Source organism: Prinia subflava, chromosome 1 (genome assembly GCF_021018805.1).
Source record: "Prinia subflava isolate CZ2003 ecotype Zambia chromosome 1, Cam_Psub_1.2, whole genome shotgun sequence".
In the NCBI taxonomy this organism is placed as follows: Eukaryota; Metazoa; Chordata; class Aves; order Passeriformes; family Cisticolidae; genus Prinia; species Prinia subflava.
Window position 1 is genome coordinate 139,682,102 of NC_086247.1, and position 24,791 is coordinate 139,706,892.

The 24,791-nt window shown below is 38.2% G+C and overlaps 1 protein-coding gene across 7 annotated transcripts in view; it reads right to left on the reverse strand.

The window, feature by feature from the left end:
- The window catches only part of EPC1 (enhancer of polycomb homolog 1), a 69,297-nt gene that overhangs the window by 7,702 nt on the left and 36,804 nt on the right, over positions 1-24,791 (reverse strand). For 3 of the 7 annotated variants that reach the window (XM_063414914.1, XM_063414925.1, XM_063414875.1), the window contains 12 exons: positions 19,870-20,029; positions 17,722-17,867; positions 17,430-17,636; positions 16,891-17,039; positions 15,487-15,643; positions 13,940-14,113; positions 13,745-13,834; positions 13,511-13,659; positions 12,053-12,405; positions 6,478-6,561; positions 157-275; positions 1-75 (listed from right to left, as the gene is read on the reverse strand). The exon at positions 1-75 is cut by the window's left edge and continues 12 nt beyond it. In XM_063414914.1, coding sequence (XP_063270984.1) covers positions 1-75; positions 157-275; positions 6,478-6,561; positions 12,053-12,405; positions 13,511-13,659; positions 13,745-13,834; positions 13,940-14,113; positions 15,487-15,643; positions 16,891-17,039; positions 17,430-17,636; positions 17,722-17,867; positions 19,870-19,969 — 1,803 coding nt within the window. In that variant the 5' untranslated portion in view covers positions 19,970-20,029. Of the gene's footprint in view, positions 108-156; positions 276-6,477; positions 6,562-12,052; positions 12,406-13,510; positions 13,660-13,744; positions 13,835-13,939; positions 14,114-15,486; positions 15,644-16,890; positions 17,040-17,429; positions 17,637-17,721; positions 17,868-19,869; positions 20,030-24,791 lie in introns of all 7 variants that reach the window. The other 4 variants (XM_063414895.1, XM_063414885.1, XR_010082578.1 and 1 more) reach the window with 4 other exon arrangements.

Genomic DNA, 24,791 nt, shown 5'->3' on the forward strand with positions numbered 1-24,791 from the left:
TTCTAAACACTTTACAGAATGGCTATGATGTAGATTCAGGCGAAAGCCACTTTCCTGTTGGTTAGTTTCAAGGTTCTATGGCAACAGTTGACAATTAGAGATGAACCCTGGTGGGAAACAATGAGGGATAAATCATAGCACAGACAAATCCCTCACCTGTGATGTGTTGGCAGAGGAATTACTATTTGCTTGCTGTTGATGAATTTGTGCAAGCTGCTGTTTCTGCATTAGTGCCAGTTGCTGTTGATGTTGCTGGTATTGTTCGGCTGTAAATGCTGAACAAAATATAAAACGAGAAAATACTATATCAAAATATGTAGGAGTTGTGTATATAAACACATCTACTTTATAAACCTAAAATCCCCCCCAAAATTACCACAGCAAGTTGCTAAGAGCTTTAATGCACCTCTATGTCAAAAAGGCTGACATCCTCCTAGAATTTTTTCTCCAAACGACACCTTCTCTTTTTGATTGTTTAGTATATAGACTTTAACTGAATTGAACTCAAGATACTAAAAAGGGAGGGGGAGAAAGGAACCAAAATGCAATCAACCCTACCAAAAACTCTTTAAAACAGATTTTAAAAAATGATTAGGTAGAAATGTCATCACTGTTTCCACCTTGTGAAACTACAGTACCTGTGTTATTAGTGAAATAGGTTTATATGCCACACTTGGCAACTGCAATGCACCCCTCACTGACAGCATTCTGATGGCAACAAGGGCCTAACTAACAAACTAAGATTTATATTTCAATTGGAAACATTCAGTTGGGCATGCTTACAACTGTACAGGCTATTGCTGTACAGTACCTGTTCTGTTTGTAACTACACAAGTACAAGTAACTCCATCAATACTGAATTTCACAGAACTATTGCCTTCTCTCTAGAATCTTTGAAAGGTGACTCAGTAGCCCGTGCATCACAAGTCAGGCAGAATTTTATCCATTTAACCCACAGGTATAAAAACTGACAAAGCATTATTCACACAGACTGACAAGGGGATGCCCAACAGTGCAGCACAATCACTATTTCATTGATTAAGTTCAGTGCAAGTGTTGTTTTAGTTTACTTCTCCAAACCAAAATGAAGTCTCAGTTTTCAATTTACAAACTGAATCAAGGTTAGAGTGTGAATGCCCCTGCAGAGGATACATCTTTCAGATTTTCCTTCAATTTTATATTCAGATTGTACAAGTGTTCCCAGATCCATGCTGTAAACAGTACTCATACTTTAGGAATGCACTGGAAGTCACGCTTTTGGGGAAGCTCATTACAGCTTGGCAACAAATCACTACCACACTTAAATTCTGTTCACAAATTGAAATTTTTAAGACTCTTTTGTTAAATTACTCCTTCAGGCTTGCTTGCCTGAAGAAAACACATTTGCATCAAAACCATAATGATGTCTTGCTTCTGGATACAAGAGGATTCTAAAGACCAATTATACCTCATGTATAAGCCTGAATAACAAGTCAACAGAAATGGCTGCAGTATTTGGAAACATCAGAGCAAACACTGCTGAGCATGCATTTTCTTGGTGTATTTGTCCTTCTTTGGTGTTCAAACATTGTTCAAACTACTTCTACTATGTACTAGAAATTGCACTGAAATTATTACCAGCCCTTTTCTCTATTTGAACACTTGAAGCTATAAAATTTTACTCAGCTGTTACATTCACATTACCTTTTTTCACAAGTAACACCTTGGAGCAAGTTAGGATGTAGCACCTATTTATATTGCCATAAGCAACAAAATTTACTTCCAAATACTCCTACAGTTAAGTATCACTGCAATATTTTAAAATTATTCCTATGGCAATAGCTTAAAAGTCCTCTCTCATAAATGTCCTTACTAAAAAAAAAACCTCAAACCAAACCAACTAAAATTCATTGACCAAATACTCAAGGAGATGACTGTTTATACAAAAAATAAAATTTACAACTGCTTTCCTTTGCATTTTTTTAAGCTGCCATCCAACATAAGTTAGAGCAAGAAAGCTTTAGCAAACAAAGATTAACAGGTAGAAAGCTGAGCAGCAGTAACAAAGGGAGGGAAATGGATATACTGTTCTGGTACTGAGAGATATATAATTTATTGTTTTTTCAAACCCCAAAATTTAGAATCAACATCCATTTAGCCAACATAGTGCCAATGACATTGAAGGTTTCCTTTATTTACTTATGGTATGATTTATCGAGGTGTCCTGTGCAGGGACAGGAGCTGGACTCAGTGATACTGATGGCTCCCTTCCAACTCAGTAAATTCTATGAACAAGGTATTTTATTCTATAGTATAGCACTGTAAATATATTGCTTAGGAACAGATTGCTTAAGTGATGTAAATAAAGACAACATACAGAATGACAAAGAAGAAAAGGGTAAAAAAGGATATGTTGTACAATCATCTTGGACTATGATGTAAACTTCCACCATCATAATCACCTTACTTGTGCCTATTTAGGTGAAATTAGTAGTTCATTTCAGTTTTCACATCCTAAGTATATTTAAGATTCCAGCTATAAAACAGAGTGGAGGTAGATGCAGTCACCTGTGTTGGTTTAACCACCTCCAAAATACTGCTTTCTTTTTCAACAGCAGAAAATGAAGCTTATGGAGAGATGCTGTGTTTGTTTAGGGAAAACTATGCTAAATAATGGCTGGAAGTGCTCTCTCTTCTTTCCAGAAATGACATTTAGAAAAGCTTGTGAATTTTTGAAATTGTACATCAATTCATTTCTTTTTAAGCAGCCTGGGGCCCCTAGAGCCCAGTATGCCTCTCACCACTCTGGGAAGTTGTACACTGTCAAAGGAAACAAGGGACAGAAGAACCCCACTACCACCTCATCTATATTTCAACTGCTCCTCCTCCACTTAAAAACAGTACCTGGAAAACACACTCAGGAACGACTAATTTCCTTTTTTTTTTTCAATTTAGGTTAAACACTCAGCAACGTTTTTGCTGTTTCCCTTATTAAAAGTCTAACAGATTTCAAAATTCTATTTACAACAGTATCAGGAGTTTACTGTGAAATTCTGAATCATCTGCAATTTAGTTGCAGTTTAGACAGGCAATACTGTTCAGAAAGGGCTGCTGCAAGCTACAGCCTCCTAAAATAATCTGATTGATAGTCCTTTTCCATTCCATAAACAGAGATGCTAACATACCAGAACAGGTTATAGATCACTAATACATAATCCAGGTCTTCCCCCTCCATGCTAAAGAAACACTACACTGAAGGTTTTAATGAGAACATTACTACTACTGTGAACTATCCAAATCAAAATTTCTTCTGAAGACCTGCAAGCTAGGATGGCATTATTTTATTCCTCTTCTGTTAAAAGCCATTATTTGTTTTGTTAACACTACCACTGGGTTTCTTCCCCTCCTGCTCTCAGACTACAGTTTACATTACATTTCAGTTGAAAAAATGAGCATTTGATTGTGAGATATAAATTGCTTCTGAAAACTGCCCTTCCTATGCATGTAAAAACCTATTTGTATGTACTTTACATGACAGTACTTTCACCTATTTAACCTTACATATTCATTTCTTGTGGGACCCAACCATGACTGGAATTTGGGAAATCATATATATGCTCAGCACAGTGAAGTCACAGGTGTACTGACTGTGCCTCTACATCTGCAGGTATAATCCTGAGCTTCTCAAAGAACAGGTCTAAGTTGAGGTGTCTTTTTTTTAAAGAAACAATTCAAACAGAATGTGTTACTGCATAAAAATGTAGCTGCTATCAATCTGTTATGTGGCTTGCAGAGAATACTTTCTGCTTGCCTGCAATGTAGCATTGATGCAACTGGACGGATGCCAAACCCAGCACCTTGCTAACAGGAGTTAATCTAAAAAAAAGTGAGTGTGCCTAAAAACCTTCTTCCAAAAATTTTATTCTCTCTTCTCACTTTTGTTATAAAAAAGAGAAAGGACACAGCTGAGAACCTTTCATGTATGTCAAAAGAAAAATGGTACTCGCAGAAGAAATAGGAAAAATGAATGTCATTCTCTTTTTGTCATACACTGCTCTTTATCTGCCTGGAAAAAAATGGGCATGAAAGCAGCAAGGCCAGACCCTTTCTGAACACTTAAATCAGTAACCACATTCCTGGTAACTCAGGAGAGTATTGCTACACAACACTTCACAAAGTTACATACTCCTGACATTACTGGAGACCTCCAAGGCTTTAAGTAACATTAGTAAGGCAACAGAAAGCCAAACAACAGCTTGAAGTTTAAAAAAGGGACAAAACGTAACATTCAATGGTTAAAGATAACATAAAAGATTTTAAGACAGGCCCTTGCTCCAGCAGCCCCAAAGAAAGATGCAGTGTTTACAGACTTCTCAAACAGCATGCTCAGATCTCAGTGGTCACGGTTCCATCAGGATTTCCCAAATTAAACAGTGATGAAACACCCGGTTTCATTCACTACACAGAATCACTAGACAGTGACGGGTAAAGGGAAAAATCGCAACCACCACTACTAATACACAATAAATAAGAGTATTACCATTTCAGAATATCTCAACAGTCTTTCACAGCTAACAGCTGTATCTTACCACAAAACTCCTACATGCTTTCCAAGACACCTTCAGTAATTTATGCAAGTCCCTTGACTCTTCAGTTAACCTAGCCCAACTCCTTTTCCAGCCTTAAACATGAGGAACCTTTAAGCACAACTCCGCCTGAAGTTATTCACATCTCAAGATGATTATCAGAAGATGGGCAGCTCTATTACCAAGACACTTGGCTATACAAATGCTTCTTGTTTGTTTGCAGCACATTGTATCAAGTGGTAACATTTCAGTTGAGACAACCCTCAGATTTGAAGTCAGTACATGATGTTATGCTGTTATCCTGTTCATTTAACAGCTTGGGATAACACACACACACAAATATTCTGCAACCGTATTGGTGCTATACTTTGGCAGCAAGGAAATGTTTTCTGGCTTACAGACTGCAAAAAGGAATGGAAAGTAGAAGAAAAAACTTCAGTTTTCAGCTATGAGTACAAGGTACAAAACCCTGTATTGTACATCACAGACACTGACTGACAGGATAAATGACTGCTCAGTATCTCCTTGGTGACAGCTACAAATCTTGTTTTATTGAAAACTGAGCTATTGCACACTGCACTATGAATGTGTTTTCCTACCATCACTTATATGAGTATTTGTACTCTGTGGGTAATCATGTATTTTTTGCTTGAACTAAGCCACAGAATCTAATTTTCAATTGCATGATTCTGTTTATATATCAACCAAATTCTCTGGGATGGTGACTCAGCAGGTATTGCTTTTTGGAGCACAGAGTAACAGTGATACCGTCAATGGAGTTTTCAAAGATCCAGTTTGCAGTAGAGTTTTATACTGCAATATTAAGTGGTCACTGCTTGTACCACAACATCTAACATGTACTAGCCTTACAAAGCTGTAGCTTACATTTAGCTTCTCTGAAAACTCAAGTCCTTCCCAGAAGTGGCCAAACCCAGTGATGGGTGAGTGTCTGTGGGGGGGCAGGCTGTGCAATCTGTGTGAACAGATGGCTCTGTGTATGATAAACAGCCACAGCTTACCTCCTGACTACTGCTGCAGGTTTTACTGTGAGGTGACTCAGTTTTACTCTGCTTCCCTCAAGCAGAGTAAAAGGGACTTTTTTGAAGTTGACCACAATAACCAGTTTCCTACAAAACCCCAGGGAGCATACCCCAGAAAGCAGAAAATCCATGTGTAAGCTCCTGGCTCCTCTACTGGAATTCCTTTCCATTTCCAGAATGGAAAATGCTCACTACATTTGCCAGGCAAACTGAGCAAGTTTTGTGGAGTAAACACAATTACTTAGCTAGATAAGCTTTTTTTCTTCCTTTAATAAAAGTTTTCAAGAATTTTAATATGGAGAGATTCAAACAGCACAATTAAACCTTCTGACACGTGTTTCAGTCCTGGTAAACATCTTAAGAATTAGATACTTAAATTACAGTAGCTTAAAAGCTGTTTCATAAAAAGTATTTTTTAAATGATATTTCAGTAGGAAAACTGAAACATTAAGCCTACATTACATTCAGAGAACTTCTCTAATCCATTTATAGAATACTAGATTCCATGATCCTTTCAGTGGAGTTGATAACCATTAAAAAGGCAGTTTTGATCAGTTAATAGAAGAAAGTTCACTTAACTAAAGCTTCCAAACTTCTTCAGAAATTCAATAAACTACAGAACTGCTAAAGTGTGTGGAATGATGATGTATCATGTTACAATGTCTTCTTAAGGGGAATACATGAGAGCATCACATCCCTGCTGTATAAGACAACAGTTAGTGGTTACTAAGGCCAAAGTGCATGCAAAGCAAACATTAATCACAATGCTAAGTAACCCAGAACATCACATTTTTAAATCTCTGTCTTATGAGAGATGTTATCTGGCTTACTCTGCCTGGTTAAATATTTTCTACTGTATAGCAAGTTCTCACCAGTGAATTCAGGAGATTGGAGAGACTTAGAGCCATCAGTGTGATTTAGTATTTGATGCACCAGGCCCAAAGATGTTTCACTTTCTGAAAAGAAGTTCAAGATTGGTTTTACTTAAACATGGCATTATGACACACTATGAGAACATGAATCATTATGCCCTTGATTAATACTACAACAGCTTTTTATTTCAGTCCAACAGAATTTAAGTGTGAAACTCCTAACATCAGAACTGTAGAGATTATAAACTAGATACAAGGTCTATATATGCACTCCCTACTTGGTAGCAAAAGGCAGACAGAATATAATTAATAAGGATTTTTTTTACTAGCCACTGAATGAAAGCTAGAAAACTTCTTATACACTTCTATTTGTCTGCCCAGTATTCTTAAAATTAGTTTCCACCAAAATGTCACACGCCAGTTAGGGCAGACAGAGTTTACTGTGCAGTTACAAATGTGACCATTCTTGCCTGGGATGCAAAGTGTAACAGTTCCACAAGGCCAGAGATCCTCCACTTTGGAGTGAAGTTTTACTCCAACTGAATGAGAAAATCTACTAAGACTACAAAGTCTTGAATTCTCTGGAAGTGCTCAGGTGTTTCAAAAAGTACTGACTTTTTCCCCATCCACAGTCACATTTCCCAGACTAAAGAAGCTTTTCCTGTCAACATTTCCTCCTTCAACTAAGTTTAACATGGGCTATATATAAACATCTGTTACTCTCAAGGCCATTGTTTTTCAACTAGTATCTCAACAGCTCAGCCATTGATGGGCCAAGGCTATTAAATTCCAATCCTAATTGGAAGTGGCCATTACAAATGTCAGTATTTTTCATCATCAAGTTTATCCTGTAATGTGAAAGAACCATTTCAAAAAAGGGAAAACAGTAACACAGAGCAGTGTTGAGAACATTACAGATACAAAGGTTAAATAAAAACATCTAAACACAGCCAGTAATGGCATGAAAGCCAGGGACAAGTCCTTCTAACATTGCTACAAGGAATTGCCACAAGGATTGAGGTGTTTCCTCCTGTTTCTTTCTGGGAAAAGGTTGCCTAAAATCTGGTGTCAGCTGTAACACCTCCATGACAACATGAGAAAACAGTACAGAATCACAGAGCTGCTTGGCTTGTAAGGGACCTGAAAGACCATTAGCTCCAAATCCTCTGCCATGGGGAAGGACACCTTCCCCTGGAGCATGTTCAAAGCCCCATCCAACCTGGCCTTGAACACTTCCAGGGATGGAGCTTCCACAACTTCTCTGGGCAACCCATTGCCTCACTATCCTCACAGTAAAGAATTTCCTCCTAAGAATTTCTTCTAATCTAAACCTACTCTCTTTCACTTTTAATCAATTCCCCTTTGTCCTGTCACTACATGCTCTTGTAAAAAGTCCCTCTCCATCTTTCTTGCAGGCTCCCTTCAGATACTGGAGGGTCCCAACTAGGTCACCTCAAATCTTCTCGAGCCTGAAGAAGTACAGATCCATCAACCAACACGACATATTTGAAAAATGGAAGCATAGCTCACTACCCTGGCCAGACCCCCAAGCATACAAAACTGCTTTTTAAAAGTAGATTAAGAGGTCCAAAAAAAAAAGTTTACTGGGGAAAATGTTATTACTGGGGAAAATGAATTCCCACAGTAGAAGTTACTGAATAGTAATGCACAATTTGCATCACATCACCTAAATGTCTAGTTTACAAGAAAATGCAAGGTATTTGACTCTATTCTGGATACCCACAGCTTTTCATATATAGTAATGTTTACAATCCCAAACACAAAATCCAGCAATTTTCAGTAAGGCTTCTTCTCAAAGACTGATTTCTCTACTCAGTTGAGCAGGCTCCAGTGAGCTGCCAGCCTCTTTAGCCCTGCCAGCTTTTAGACACTGCTTTCAGAGTGATCCAGCTTCTGAGTGATGCAGGCAGAAAGAACAGAATGCAAGACTGTTGCCTGCTCTTAGCAGAGGGAACCAGTGCTTCAATATTGCACTAGCGATAGGTATCTCTGCTCTGCTTCCTAAACACAAGGCTGAAATGGAATGATACATTTGTGCAGCTTTAAGTGTCTCTAACTTTTGTTTATGAGATCCAAGCATTCAAAAATGTGAATGCAACATATTTAATAGAAAATCTCCAGCAGAGAGCACAGTCTCTAAAGTGATGCAAGTCAAAGACTGGAAGAACCAAATCAATGGGAACACAAACACTTCAGCTCAATACTCATGCCTACTGTACACTCCATCTCTGAAGATTATGACTGAGAAACCTGACATTGCCAGCAATACAGGCTCCTTTACTGAAGTAATTCTGCTGCTGAACAAGTTAATTCTCCACAAAAATAATGCTTTAATGTTCTTGCTTCCTTTTTAGTGGTGTTCTGAATAACATGTGTTAAGACCTTTTAATCAGCTCTTCTTGCCAGAAGGCAAAGGATATTTTTTCAAAAGTCTTCAGTAAGATCAGAAGGAACCACCCTCTACACAAGTGATGCTACTTGGCCACTTGCTCCTGCTGCCAAAGTCTAGCCTTCAGCACACCACAAGTGTTCAAGTAACTTGTAAGGCATTTTAAGACACCCCCTTCTCGGTTTACAAATCTCAATGCAACAACTTCCACAGATCTTTAATACTGAGCACTCTGAAAGCCAGAATCAGAATAAATTGCATTCCTCAGGATCAAAGGCACTTCAAAATGTTTATAAGATGCTCAGCTCTGGGGAAACCTCTCTCTGATCTTCAGGATGAAAATCAATGCACCCTGTAGCCAGAGAATGCTATGTTACAGCACAGCTTTTGTAACATATCCTCTCATCAACAGAAGACCTGAGATACTATCTCAACTTCATGGCCCTGCTGGCCATGTATAATGGACCTGAGAAAAGTATTTTCCACAGCAGTTGTTCCATGTCAGCAGCATGTCTGCATCACACAAGACAAAGATTTTCTTAGCAGGGAAACAAAAACCCCTCATGTGATGGCACACAATAAACATGGCAACATGACCACCTCTGCTGGCCACTGCAGAACGCCAGGATGAACATCTTAAAAATAAGCAATACAGTTTGACCACAACTCACAGTAGCAGTGAAAGGATAATACGACTTAAAAACCACAGATGTATTAATAACATGTTTCCTGACAAAAAACCAATTCCCACTTCAAAAACCTCAAAGGCAAAGAGAAACCAACTTAAAACATCGTCACCCACAACAAACTCCCAGCATTAAAAACTGCTAAGAAAAAGGAACAGGTAAACCTTACAAGGTTGTTAAGTGGCAATAGTAGCTACTACAAAAACATCAGTATGGCTGTTAGATACCTCAGGTTCTTTACAGTATTTGCTACAGAAAGAACAACAACAGAACTCAGCAGCGGCAGCCCTCACTGACAGGCACCTTTAAAGAAGTCAGACTCATACAGGAGACACGTGAACTCCCCTGTGATCTGTACAGACAACAAATCTCACAGAATCCTTTTAAAAAATGGAAAAAAACCCAAACCAAAACACTAAAACTACACTGGTAACAAGATGGAGCAGACTCTGCTCCTTACAAACACCTACACCTGAACAGCTGATCAGCAGTCACCACATACACACAGACTCATATACACTGCAGTGCCACAAGAATTAGAATTAAGATCATAAATAATTATATGGATACAATCTACCTGGTTATGGTAATAACAAGTGACTATCCAAAGACTCTGGTAAGCAATTTAAAGTATATCTATGAATTCAGAAAGCAATATTTTTTAATTGAACATTTAATTTCTGTATTAAATCCCAGCAAAATTATGAAACTAAACTCCACATTTGTATTTTGAAAAGCCTGGAATACTTAAGTATATTTTACAGATACTAAATCATTTCCACAGAATTCCAAGCACAAATGAATATAATATACCAGGTACTTACACTGGTATGTATTACTTTCCCACAGGCTTCAATATGCAACCACACAATTAAAACCTTCTGTGGGACTCACCAACACAAATAATTCCATTTAATTCCTAAATGATGTAGATAAATATCCTTACCATCTATTTCAGGGGAAAAGCACTCTAAAAGGATGTGTGTGTGTTTATTTATACAGACACACACACAGCCATGAGCTTTAAAGTCCATCAGCCAATTTTTCAAGTCTACATGATTTTCAAATGTAAAGCACTGCCCATTAATGCTTTGCAGTGTATCTACAGTCTATTCAACACACATTAGTTTTGTTTTCATACTTGTCACCTGGCTACTATTCATCACAGTTCAGCCTGGCCACCTGGCAGAGAACACCCTCGTTCAGTTCTGGACTAGGTTTACTGATTCAAACCCAAAAGCCACACTATAATCACAAACCAGAAGAACCACAGTTTTAGTCCTAGTATGTTTCTAGCAAGAAGAATCATGAGAAAAGCAAGGGGCGTGGGGGCAAGGACCTACTGTAGGACAGCATGGAGAGGAAGCATCAAATAAAGCAGCAAACAAAGCTGCTCACTAACTCTACAAACGCAAGGAGAAAGAATTTTCAGGAAAAATCCTCAAAACATGATATAGAAGGGAAAGCACATATAGTGGCAAACAGAAGATTGAAGTTATCTGATACCAGCATAAGTCTATAAATCAAATCACCAAAACAACTTAGTTTATTAGGTATAGGCATCTCTGCTCTCCGCAGTCCTACATTATCCAGGTTTTATGATTGACTTCCAAGGCCATAATTCAAAATGGCAAGGAAAATACGATTCTAGAAACTTCTTACGAAACCAGGGTGAACTTTTAAAGGTTTGGGCTTTTTTATAAAAAATGACATCACTTTAACCTTCTGTAAAAAGATGCCATTTACAGTAAATAACTCGTGAATTTTGATGAGTAAGTTCCATTCTAACCATGTAAATACCAGCCTTCCAGCAAGAAGAAGCAAGAGTGATGCTATCCAATAGTGTTCCAATTAAAAACCACTACCGCATCACATTTTTTCAGAGTCAGATCCTCAGATCTGTAATTAGGTTCTGTAAGATGTAATTTGCCATTTGCTGACAAGATGCAGAGGTGATTAGTCCAAGAGTTTTGCTAAGTATAAGCAGATGCATAAGTGTGGGTGGGCTGGGTACTTCTTGGCTGGGAAATGGCATTTAAGTTCAAGTAAGAATTCATAGCATGCTGGGATTTTAAATGCAAACATTTTACCTAAACATTTCCCCATCACTGTCACACCTTGTACTCAAAAAATTTTGGTACATAATATTTATATCAACATTTTAATTAATGTATTTTTAATTTCAAAAAATCCAAATATTCAGTCAACTTAAATCCTACACAATTGTGTTTTTTCAACTTTTATATTTCTAAAATTGTAATTACATACCATTGTAGCATTAGTATAAATCTCAGATGAAGTACACTACTGTTAGCAATAAATGAAAATAAATTCAATGTAGCAAAAAAAGATACACATGAAGATGGGCAGTTACCATCAAAATAGACCACAATGTCAAGTATGGATGAGCTAATGATACTCTGGATTTTCTGGCATAAGTTTAAAACTTCTAGAAGCAAGTTTGTTAAAATAAACATACCAATATGTGCTGAACCACTGCTACTTTTACTTTGTATAGAGGTACTGCATGTCTGGGTCCCGGGTTGTGCTGTGCCTGTTCGATTTAAACCCCTGTATAATTTCCTACAGGAGAGTTCATCATTGTCACTGTCATGTAGGGATGGTGTCCGAGGCCTAAAATGCCGCCATCTACATGATTTGATATTGACTAGTATCTGACTGAGGTCTTTCGAGAAAGATTTGTCCGAGGTATTTGTTTCTGAGGTATTGGCAAATTGACTGATTGAAGAGTGTTGCGATGAGGAAAATCTTTCCAAATCCAGATGATGAAATGCATTATCGTAGTCCGAATGCGCTCTGTCTAGTAGCACCCTGAAACCAGGAGACAACGCACCATTAAACAGCGGCAGGAAAATACCAAGAAAGTCATCGGTTTGACATGTGAGCTTGTGGTTGACAAAGGGATAAAGAAAGCTACAAGGTGTTCTAGAACAAGCCAACACACACATACACACACCCCTGACATGATGCATGACCATCTATTATTTCACAGTAAGTAGCACATTTAGCTGTCTGAAGAAGAGCTGAGGTACAACATCACATATACATTAAAGGCACTTCAACAACACAGAATTAAAACAAAACAAAGACCTAGAGAATAATACTGTTTAAGCAAAAAGTGATTCATAGGTTCTCCTAAAGTCACTTCACTTCTAAAGCCCATATATACTGACTATACCTACAACCATCCCAAAGCAGTAGGGATGCCAACTTCCAAATCCCCTTGTAAACACCCCAGTAAGAGCCATCAGATCTCATTCCAACTTTGCTGATTGGCCAAACTGGCTTACTAATATGTGAAGAGCTGCTAGGTATAAATTTGAAAGGCAAATCACATCCTTACTTTTAAACATTTAATATAAATATATTTTATATATATATATATTTAATATATTTAAAATTTAATATAAATGTATTATTTTCTTAAAGACATCACATACTTATATATTCAACCATTTATAAATTGTTTTCAGTAAAGATTCTTAAAAGCAAAATGCCTGAACTAAATAATTATATTTTTCACAATGGCTGAAATTTAAGTTATCATATCTATGCATCTCTCTCAAAATCACCAAATACTGTCTAAACTCTAAAAAGCTTTTTTTGCAAAATACAGTTTTTGCTGTCTTGAAATGCTACTATTATTTGCTACTATGCAAATAATTTAAAAACAAACCAATCAACTGAAGATATACATGTATTTCCATGTCAAAAAATAAAAGCAATAAACTCCCCCCTAGAACTATTTAAGAAAACATTACTAAAACAGCTTCCACTACTGCAAAACAAGGAGACAGCCAGCTGATCTCCCTGTGATGTTTTTATTTTTTGGTGGTTTTTTTTAGACTTTGTTCTTCTTTGCATCTTACTGATTTAATTTTGTTTTTAAAAACAGCAACAATTACACAGCACTCACCTTCCACCACGGCCAACGCGTCGTCGTGCAAACCCAATACACCTCTGGGGTACAGTGAGGGTGGTCAAGCAGTATCTGTAACGCACATCTCCTAATCTTCCCTCCTTAGGGCTACTCCATGGCCAGTTACCAGGTTGGTCTAAATGAGGCTTAAAGTAATTTTAAACAATTAAACACAGGATGTTTTCACACAATAAAACCCTGTCTTACAATGCACAAGGAAATTCTACTTACAGCATAGTACTGACAGCCTGCTTTCCTACGGAAGGCAAAAGGACCATCAGGATCATTTTCTTCCTCAGCCTCCGAAGAACCAGACAAAACCTTCAAAAAGGGGATGGAGTGGTGTATGAGGAGAGGTATTAGAAAATTCCTGAGTTTTCCTTCTGCTTTTTCCCAAAGCGCAGCACAAAATACTAGAGGTCCTACCTGGGAAAGAGGTTCATCATCTGAGCTGGGAAAATCATACTGATTCAAATCTTTAGCATTAAAGACTGGCAGTGCAGCAGGACTTGTCTGTTGAGGAGCAGCAGCGGACGAAGGTAAGACTTTTGGCTTCTTCTCATACTTTCTTTTGGGTCTAATAACATCAGGTTTATCTTGCTGCAAGAAAAATAAAAGCAGTGTAAAATTACACACAGAACAAAATTACACTAAAACAGGAGTTAAAGTCAACTCCTGTGTAAGCAAGCTAACAACATGAATTCATCTCTCTACCATGTTCACAGTAAAACATGCAGTCATTTCAGAGTGTCTGTATTGCATTTCCAGTAACTGAAACATTGAACAGACAACATGGAATCAAGCACTGTTTGCTCAATCTGTGCTAGGTAACTCACCAGCAATTAAAGTAACAGAACTACTTTGGAGAAGGAGACCAAAATATATAAAATAATCTCCATGAGGCACCTTTTTCGTTTTCTAGCATTTTTAACTGATAGCCATTTATTCAGTGTCAGGGTATTACTAAGTACCAAGCAATGCTCTGAAGGGAAAAATAGACGTCTCAAAGATAGCTATAAACTTGCAAAAGTCTCTAAAAATTAAACACATTTTCCCATATTATGCAAAGTCAAATTTAAGAGTATTTCCGAAGTTTCCAAGCTGTGAGACACTGCACTGATCCAACAGCACTGATAAGCAAGTACACACCAGCAATCACAAGGACAATGCTATACTACCAGTGGAAGAATTCCCTGATTCAAGCCACCTTATCAAATTCAGAACAGCCTCTGGATGTTCTTCAGTTACAAGTTGCCTTGGTTTAAAATTCAAATTATACCTCAGTTTTTATCCTGTGTTACCTGACCTATTTAACATGCTCAGTTGTTCGCACTGTAGCTGTGGTTTGTATGACACAAAATTAAAGCCTGCACGGAGAAAAGTACTTGTCAGCTGTCTAAATCAAATAAAATTATTTGATACCTTACTTAAATATGAAACCAAAGATATACAGTAGAAGGAGAATTATAATATTTTAAAACAAAATAATATTTTGATATTTTTATTTTTTATATATTTGATCATATTTTGAGATTGTATTTTAAAACAAAACAAACCCCATTCCTCCATATTAAATTAACTACATAGCTTAGAACTATACACAGCATTCACATCATTAGTTCTATCTTTGTATAATGTCTAATGATAATAAATACAGTTTTCTTCAGGACATCCTAACTTTATGGACAGTATTAAAGAAAAATGTTTCCATCCTCCTGAATAAAAACACAATTGCATGTGTCCTTCTATCTGTAGTTTGTCTGTACTTCCTTAACTTCTGTCTTGAGGAATGTTATCCTGTTATCCTTGACACTTCAACAGAACAAAGCCATTTTATTTCACTTGCAGCTTTGGAAACTTTGGCACTACCCTAGTGCCAGTTCCAAAAAGCTTCCTCCCTCCTCCAGTCCTAAAATGGTGTATTTTGTATACCTCACAGCATGAACAGTAACTCGGTTATTGACATTACTTACTTTAACTTTATATTCTTTCAGTTCCATAGCCTCTTGCTGTTTAAAAGAACTGCTGTTAGTCACAGGAATGATGGGAATAGCATAGGTGGGTTTAAGCGGCTGCCGCTGTGCCATGACTTCAGACATGATCTCTCCACTGTAGTCACCCAAATTATACCTGAAATCAGAATAAATTTTATTTGTTGGAATACAGTGTCCATTTGGTAAAAAATTGAGAAACACAAATTAATGTTTGCAACTTGGGGTAAAGGGATATCCAGGACATCAGTAAGAAGTACAAAAAGTATTATTCCAGAGAAGGAGACTAATAACAGAAAATTCATTTCAATGAATAATGCTGACAGATAAAGCATCTTCAAAAGGTAATAGAAAAGAAGATGAGAGGGTTACCAACCCCCTTCCTTGGGGACTAATAACATTTAAAGAACTTATCACATTTGTCACTCTATAAGTTTTAAACAGTGAAGCAGAATGCCTTATTCATGAATTCTCCTGCTTTTGTGTTACAGAGTATTTTCAATAAGCAGATCCATGAAACATTACTTTTCAAGTCCTGTGACAAATGCGGAGCTGAAATGTAGTTCTCTACTCTGAGGGAGGTATTGGAGTCTTTCCTCTCTTCAATGGCTTACTTTCTTTAAAAAGCAACTGGAAAAATCTTCATGATTTCTCTCCCCTCTGTTTCTGCTGAAAATGCTCAGGGCTTAAAAGAAGTGCCCTGACAGAGCCAGTTCAGCTTGTCTCCCTAAAAACCCAGACTAAAAAGTCATTTCTGCAATTTTAAGGTACTGACTCAGAACATTTGCTTTTAAACATGGATACTTAGGCTAGAAAAGTCTATTCAGATTCTAAGTATCAACTGAACAGACAACTCCACACTGCAATTGTGATCCTCAGTCAACTGGGAAAAGTGACACTAGCTGGAGATGACTCTCACATTTAATACTGTATGAAATGCTTGTTTTCCTCAACAGGGTATTAGACCAACCTTTTTTAGCAAAGAACAGAGATCATGAAGTCAAAGAAGAATGTTAATGATTGAAACTGGCCTTAAAAATAGCTGGGATTTCCCTGACCTACAAATTTAACACAGAATTTCAAATGACTTGGCTTAAAACTGTGATCTCTCTTCTGGTATAATATACAGAGTAGATACATACATTTGAAAGTATCTACATACATATAAAACAATGTAGCTTAGTATGACAATAACCCTCCCATAATAAGCAACTTCCTAAGTTTTATTTTTTCTCCATAGGCAAATATGAATATCCTATCCTGTAAATGTGAGACAGAGTATGAAATTATTTTAAAAATCTCCTACTGATCAATTGCTGATTTGCAGCAATTCAAATATAAAGCAGTTTCCAAAGCCTTCTGCAGCAAATTTTCAGTAAACATTACCTCTTTTCCATAATTTCCAGTGTTAAATGCAGCAACTCTCTCTTGCTTTTTTCCCTCCTTTTTATCATCTCCAAGATGGTTACTGCACGACTCAGATCTCGACGCAGCTTCAGCATCTTCTCATAAGAAGCTTCATCATTTTTTCGATTCTGTAGATATATAAAATACATGTTTCCTCACATCATTTAAGTTAAATAATCTGAGTGAAAGTAAGTTCTAAACATTTAGGTATATTAAAATAAAAAGACAAGTCACGTGCTAAACCAAAGAGAAGCATGTGCATATTATTAATGATACACAGTTTGCCAACACCCTAAGTAAGTTTAACAGTAAATCTAGTGAAAATGTGAATATAAACTTTCATTTAATAGTGGGTCTAAAGCCATTTTATGGTTTTTTTGCCCTTGCAAATTAAAAAGAGAACATTCCATTTTTTATTATGTTGTAGTACATTGCAAATTGTTTCTTTCTATCAGCAACTTTTTGAAAGAGGGAGAATGAAAAGAAAGAAAAGCTGAGGGAGGCACTGATATACTTACTTTCCGTGTCTGCATCTTTTCTGTTCGTCTTCTAAAAGCAACATAAGGGTCATTTGTGCTGGAACCATCTCGTTTTTCCTGCTTCACTGCTGGGATAAGTGAAGGACCTCGACAATTTTTCCTCTTTTTAATCCAATACTCATACACTTCTCTGATCAATTCGTCATCTTCCTTCAGCAACAGCTTGGCCTCTTGCAGGCTGACTGGCTAAATGTAAAACCCAGCATGTCACTTTCATACAGTAATACACAGAGTGTGAATTTCACATTCTTTATTCAAAGTACCGTTGTACCTGCTGACCGCTGCCTTTTTCTAGTCTGTCTATCATCTCCTCAAATTGCAAAGGAGAGATGTCCATTCTCTTCTTCAACTTATTCACAAAGATCTCATCTTCCGAGTCCAAGTCATAATCTGGCTGCTCAGCATCCAAACTAAAAGCTAAATGATACAGGGAAAGTTAAAGTTAGTTTTACTACAAAAATGTTTTGTTCTAATAGTCCAGAGCACACAAAATTCTCAACAGAAAACCAAAATTATCTGTTTGAATGTTGTAATAGTGCTACTTCCACATAAATGTAAACATCAAGGTTTTTTCTTGAAAAAAAACCTAACCTGTTAAAAATTAGGCATCAAAGTTGACATCTACCTGTTATGGTTTTGTTAACCAATGAAAACTTATTAGTGGTTGAACCAGCTAACAGCTTACTGCCTCACTGCTTCAGTAAGACATTTTTCCATTCATTAAAATTTTCAAAGCTGCCAAGCCTTCTGGAGTTTTATGTACTGAATGATCAGCAGTCCAGATTTGAGCCCAAACACACATCAAAGGTACTCCTAGCAAAGCATGTGCAGACTGTATTACAATGATCTTAACATATTCTCATCAATGATTTCTATGATGCAGATGAGTCAGACTACACTGGCCCAGCATGAGCTACCCTATGTAGCAAAGCATATTCAAATACAAGCAATGTCTTGCAGAATGCAAACAACTGTTTTCCACAGTATCCTACAAAAACCCATCACTCTGCATTTCACACATGACTCCCTAGTTCTCATGCCTCATTCAAATTGCTGTGGTTGGTAAGACACAAATTTCTTTCCCAGTACACACATGAAAACACACATCCATTTTTAATAAACAAGTAGGCAGAATATACTGCAGCTTAAGAGTCACAGTTCCAGCTGTTAGAACAGCTAGATAAGGAATATAAGAATGAAAAGTATAACCTTAATATAAGCATAGAAGACTGCTAGCAGGAATTAAGAACTTTTTTACAATGAGAGTGGTGAAACACTAGAACAGGTTGCCCAAAAAACTGGTGGATGCCCATACCTGGGAACACTCACAACCAGGTTGGACCAGGATCTGAGCAACTTCATAAAGTTGAACCTCCCTCCTCGAAGGGAGCTTGGACCTAGATGATATCTAAAGGTCCCTTCCAAACCACACTATTCTACAACTCAAATATTTTAAGCCATTACTGAGCCTCAGAACAACACAGAAGTCTAGCATTTAACCAAAGTTAATTAGGCATGAGATATGTTTACATAGCACAGATACTACTTTTTAAATTCTGCTCATTACACCATACAACATTCTGCAACAGACTGTATTTTTCAGAATTTTTTCCAAAGTTATCTGTGCTCACTTATATGTAATGTGGTGCTCACTTGAAGGGCCATATCCACAGCAAATAGCTGCTATCTTCCAATAAAAACAAAACCACAACAAATGTGGAAGTTATCAGTGATATCAAACCCCATCTGCTTTTATATGTAGAGTACTTGCACCAGCCATAGGCAAATACCTCTACTGCTATTGTCATTTCTGGTTGGCTTTCCAATCCACTCTACTGCCATTTTATTCTGGTGCTGCTTCAGGGACAGGTATTCTGTTTCTTAGCTATGCATTATGTATTTTCTTCAAGTAGATTTGTGTCTGTGCTTGCTAACACATCTCAACTGCCCTCCAAACTGTTACTACTGAACAAGATTAAACATATTTCTTTAGCAAGTAGTATTTTTCAACATGTTGAAAAAATTAATTCTCAGAAGTCAGTCTTGATGGGAGCTCAACAGACATTTAAGAATGATGTCTTAACTATTAGCAAAATTAAATTCTCACAGAATCACAAAGTTGGAAGAAACCCTCAAGATCATCAAGTCCAACCCATGCCCTAACACCTCAACTAAATCATGGCACCGAGTGCCACACCCAATCTTTTTTTAAACACATCCAGGGACGGTGACTCCACCACCTCCCCAGGCAGACCATTCAGTACTTTATCCCCCTTTCTGTGAAAAACTTTTTCCGAATATCCAACCTATATTTCATTTCCCTTGGCACACCTTTAGGCTGTGTCCCCTCACTCTGTCAGTTGCTGCTTGGAGAAAGTACACTCAATGTAGACTTCAATGAATGAGTTACTTTACTTACGCTGTATGTGAATCAGCTGCTTTGGCATTTTAAATTCTCCAGGATATATAGATTCATAGTATGCAATATTACTTTCTGCTTCTGGAACCGGTATAACCATGTTATCCCTCTTCTCTCCATAGACTTGTTGTGCTGAGATAGCCCGCTGCAAATGATGTTCCTATAAATAAAAAAATGAAACGAAAACCTGAGAAAATATTTCCAGGAGTCAGCCTTGCCCAGATGGAAGGAGGAGTGTCTGACTGCAAAGCCCCGAGCTGAGGAGCCGATGGTCGCAGCCGAAGTGCGCTGCCCAGGCCGGGGGGCAGGTGGCGCTGTCCCCTCGCACAGCCCCTCACACCCCGCAGCTTCCCGACTCCTCCAGCCCTGCCGGCGCTCCTGGCACCTCCACACACACAAACCCGCACTCACAGCTTTCTGGAGAGACACTTAACATTGATTAGACGTACAGACTACAACAAGCTGCAGACAGATATTGACTCCAGTGCTATTCTGTACTTGCCTTGGCCATTTACTGCCAGTAATGTCAGAAAATCAGACAGGAGGCCTTGACATCTCTTGCTAATGAACAGCAACCATTTTTACCTAGTGAATGATTCCTGAAGGCGTTCTCATTTATTGCAATGCTTCCGAATACCCTGCCTTTCCTTCTCCTAATCCATAAAAAACCAGTAAAAATGCAATCCATTCTCCCTGTAGCTCTGTCAAGACAGTGAGTAGTATCAGCAGGGTTCATACAGTCACTAACAGAAACCCACACAGCTAGATGTGTGCATGTCTTTAAGTGGTTTCCTGACAATGTAACAAGGTTTTTTTTCCTTATTAGCAGTGCTGGTTTCTTAAGTTTCTATTCTGTTCCTCCCCGGTGCTCAGTGAACCAGTGCTACAATAGTTACGCCAATACATGTCTCAGTGAGATGCTGCAAACCAGATTACTGAAATACTAGAAAGCAGGAACGGCAGCAATAGGGTAACAGTGATAGTTGATTTTAACATTAAATGGATGATGTTCATCTATATGATCTTATATCTTTGGCTGTCTGACTTCAATTTAATTACTTTGGTACAATAAAAGCAATTAAGATCTTCCATCTAAACTTCATCAGAAAGATTATAAAACAGGTTTTATTGTAAATTGCAAAGTTAACGCAGCCTAAAATTCAACTGTGTTCTAACATGTAATTCTGCAAAAAGAATTCACAGGATTTGAGCCTATCTTCACACAAGCTGCAGACATTATTTCACATCTGTCCCTTGGTTAAAAAGCTTCTTCACAGAAAGAGACTAATCATGAGAATAATGTGTAGCCGAGTTGCAAGCAGAACTCACTGCACTGGCTTTGACCTGCAGCATTTTTTAAGTCCAGGCACGCAATGTCACCTAGAAGGTGCAGCAGCATTCTTTCCTGAGTATGGAAAAAGTAATTTGTTTTCTACCTTTTACTGAATTACTGCTGTCAGACACCTCAGTATTTTGTACACTGTAATAATTCTTCAGGATTACACTGCTACAATTTGTTGTCTAACAGGGAACTAAGCTTTATCTTCATATAGCCCAGTAGAATTCTGCATCAAATGCGTAATAATAGTCAATAGTTAGTTAAGCAAACACTTACTGGTTGTATAATAATATTAAGGGCTCCTGGTGTATTTATCCCAGCTTGTGTTTCTAAACACCAAAAAAATGCCTTATTTCATAGAAGAAAATGATGTCATACACTAAATTAAGATTCCAGTTGCTCTGATCTACCTCTGTTATGGACACAACTCCAGGAGCCTATACTTCTTTACTAACAGGTTTAAGTTATCTGTATTTAAAGAAATCTTAACAGTATTCTTAAAACAGAAGCACAAACCATGGTTTTACCTTTAATCCCACTTACAAATACACTCATTATGTGTGCAGAGAGTCTTAGCACAGCCACATATTATGAAAAGCAACTGGATAAAATTTTCCCCACTGACAAAAGTTAATCTGCTGTTCTTATGGATTTCAATTCACCTCAAGAGACACTCCACAGAAGAAACGAAGCAGACAAAGCAACTTCTCCTTACACCTCCATGCATCAAAGTTTTCACCTATTTGGACAAAACCACAAGAGCAACTTTGCCCCCAACTTCAGTACCTCAGTTCGTGGTTCAGCACATCTCTATCCTATTAACTGAGGTGGCCCAATGCCAGTGCACTCACTAGAATTATTTACTCATTTTCTGCTGTGAGATAACGGCTAGGAGAAGGGCAAAAGCAGGCTGAAAACTTTAAAGAGTATAAAGAAAACTTTATTAACAGAACTAAAAGAAGAACAGTAAGTATCAGAATAAACCTTCAGAACACTTCTCCTTCCCCTAGCTCTTCTTTCCTTTCCCACTGACAATGTAAAGAAACAGTAATTTGGTATTTTCATTCAGTTTATCATTATTGTATTATTATTATTCTAAAATAATCTTTCTTCAGTTCACTTGGGAGAGGAGTCTCTCCCACCACACCATGGAGACTTTTCCACAAGAAATAGTTCTCTTGTAGTTTTAATTTTCACAAAATCTGCAGCCCAGAAATCTGCAATTGTGAAGTCCCTCACATGGTTTGGTAGTCTTCCCACAACTACCACCATGGGTCATCCCAGCTTATTGGGGTGCAATTTCAAGGATGAGCTGTTCCAGCACACGAACAAAAGTTCTCTACTTTTATCTCTGGGAACAGAGGCTTTCTTCTTCTATCCCTGGGACAAGGTTTCTCATCTTTCGCTGTTCAAGCTTCTCATTGGATCACAGCTACTTCAACATCTGCTTGCTTTAACACTGGTGCCTCTGCTCATGGCTGTGGTTAGAATGCCACATCTCTCCAATACATTCCATGAGTTACAGGGAAAAAAAAAAAAAAGAGTCTGATATATCAATTCTATCTTCACCACAGCCTTGCCAGAGAATTTCAGCCTAAGACTAATGCATCTCCTCATTCTCCTCCCATCTGGGATTTGACTCCTTCACTGTTGTCAGTGTCTCCATATTGTTTTTTTCATGTGTTTTCACCCTTTCCTTTCCTCTCACTCGAGGGAGGATTGGTTGCCAGTCTCATCTGTGCACTGAAGCAGTTCTGAAGCAGTCAGTACCTCGCCCGGGCCTGCGGCTGGCCGTGTGATCTCTGCCGGGCGGCGGTCACTCTGCCTGCATGGCTCACGGCTCTTTTCAGGCCCCCGCCGCTGTCACTGCCGGTGGCGGGGCTGCAGGGCCGCCTCTGCTCTCAGCCACTTGACTTTTCCGTGGTGCTGGCAGGATGGCTCAGTGGCTCATGGCCGGAGCGGAGCCTGGCTCGGTTCTGCCTGAAGCCGGGCCAGAGCCAGCCTGGCCGGCCACGGTTGGAATTCAGCGGCGGCAGAATCTCACCTGAGCTGCGCTGCAGGCTGAGCGGGGCCTGGCCCCGCCAATGTCCAGCTACCTGTTCCAAAGCTGGAAGCAGGAGTTTTTCCCAGGCTTTGCTGGTCTTTAAACGTGGTTTCACAGGGGTGTGTTCAGCTTTCTTAAGTGGTTTAGCAGGGTGTCAATACTCAAAACTAGCCAGCTGATTGATTCTGTTGGGTCTGGAGGAAGCTGTTAGCAGTCCTCAGAGAATCACTTCTGTGACTGATGGATTTTCACTTTAACTAAAAACCAAGCTATGTTAAACTGTAACTGTATTACGACAGTAATATACAAATCAGGTGCAATTGTGAACTCTGAAAGCAGTAATTTTTAACAACAAAGCACGTTAAATATCTACTATTAACTAAGGAACTACAGCTTACAGTTTCTATTCAGTCATTCTCCACTGTGATTGCACAGCTGATTACTCCCACCAAGATGCAACACCTCATTCATTGGAATCCACAGCTATCCATTTAAAAATGCAGTGGTTTCCTCAACTTATCAGAATGATTTTCAATTCAAATCCTAATCAAACTTTCTGGCTGCTCTTCATGATACAGGAAGATTTGTATGTAGATACTGTAGTCCCAGTCACTCCTGAAAATACCACTTGGCATTTAAGGACAGACCACCTAGGAAATTCAACAAATGTTTTCATTTTGTCTGTCCATCTATTTCCAGATAGAGTTTTCCAAATTTATTTCTACTACACAACTGCTTCCATTCACTGCATAACACAGCAGTATCAAAAAGCCTTTTTTATGCTACCATCCATTAGGTCCTGTGCCCTGCCACTAAAAGAAGTTCAACTGGGTTAACTGGGGTTGGTTCTTAAAAACTTCTTATTAGGTGTTCATAGAGATTAGTATCTTCCAGGTCATCATCAGGGCCAAATAATTTACATTATCCACATTTCTCCAGGAACTGTGGGTAAGATGACGTGTTTGTAACCCTCTAGCTTCCACCTTTTCAACAGTCTGTTGACTGTTATGAGGTTTTGGGTTGAGATTTTATAAGTTATTTTATGGTTTGGGGTGTTGTTTGTTTTTTTTTTTTTCAGAAAAGCATGCTTTAGTGCCTTTGCTATTTCTCCTCAAATATCATCTGCTCCTCTCAAACAGCTGTAAAAAAGTTCTCTAATAGCTATAAAATTATTCCAGACTGTTTCTTTAAATTCCTAGCATAAATTTTAGATGGGCCAGTCAAGCTGAAAGGCTGTAATTTGTCATGTTGAAATGAAACTCATCTAACAGCCACCACCACAAGGTTCAGTCTTGTGCTCCTTGTTGTCATTCTCCATAGTACCACAGCTTTATGTCAGACTGAATCTATGATGACAGCTTAGGGAACCAAATCCACAAAAAGCCATCACTGTCCTGTTATTTCCCCTGAAAACAATTAGAAACAATTAGTTGTCTGAAAAATTGGCTCCCTGAACTGCCAGGGTGTGTGGATGTAAAGCAACAGGGAAATGTAGAAGAGAGAAAGATGATTCCCTTTGGCAGCAGTTAGCCATTACAC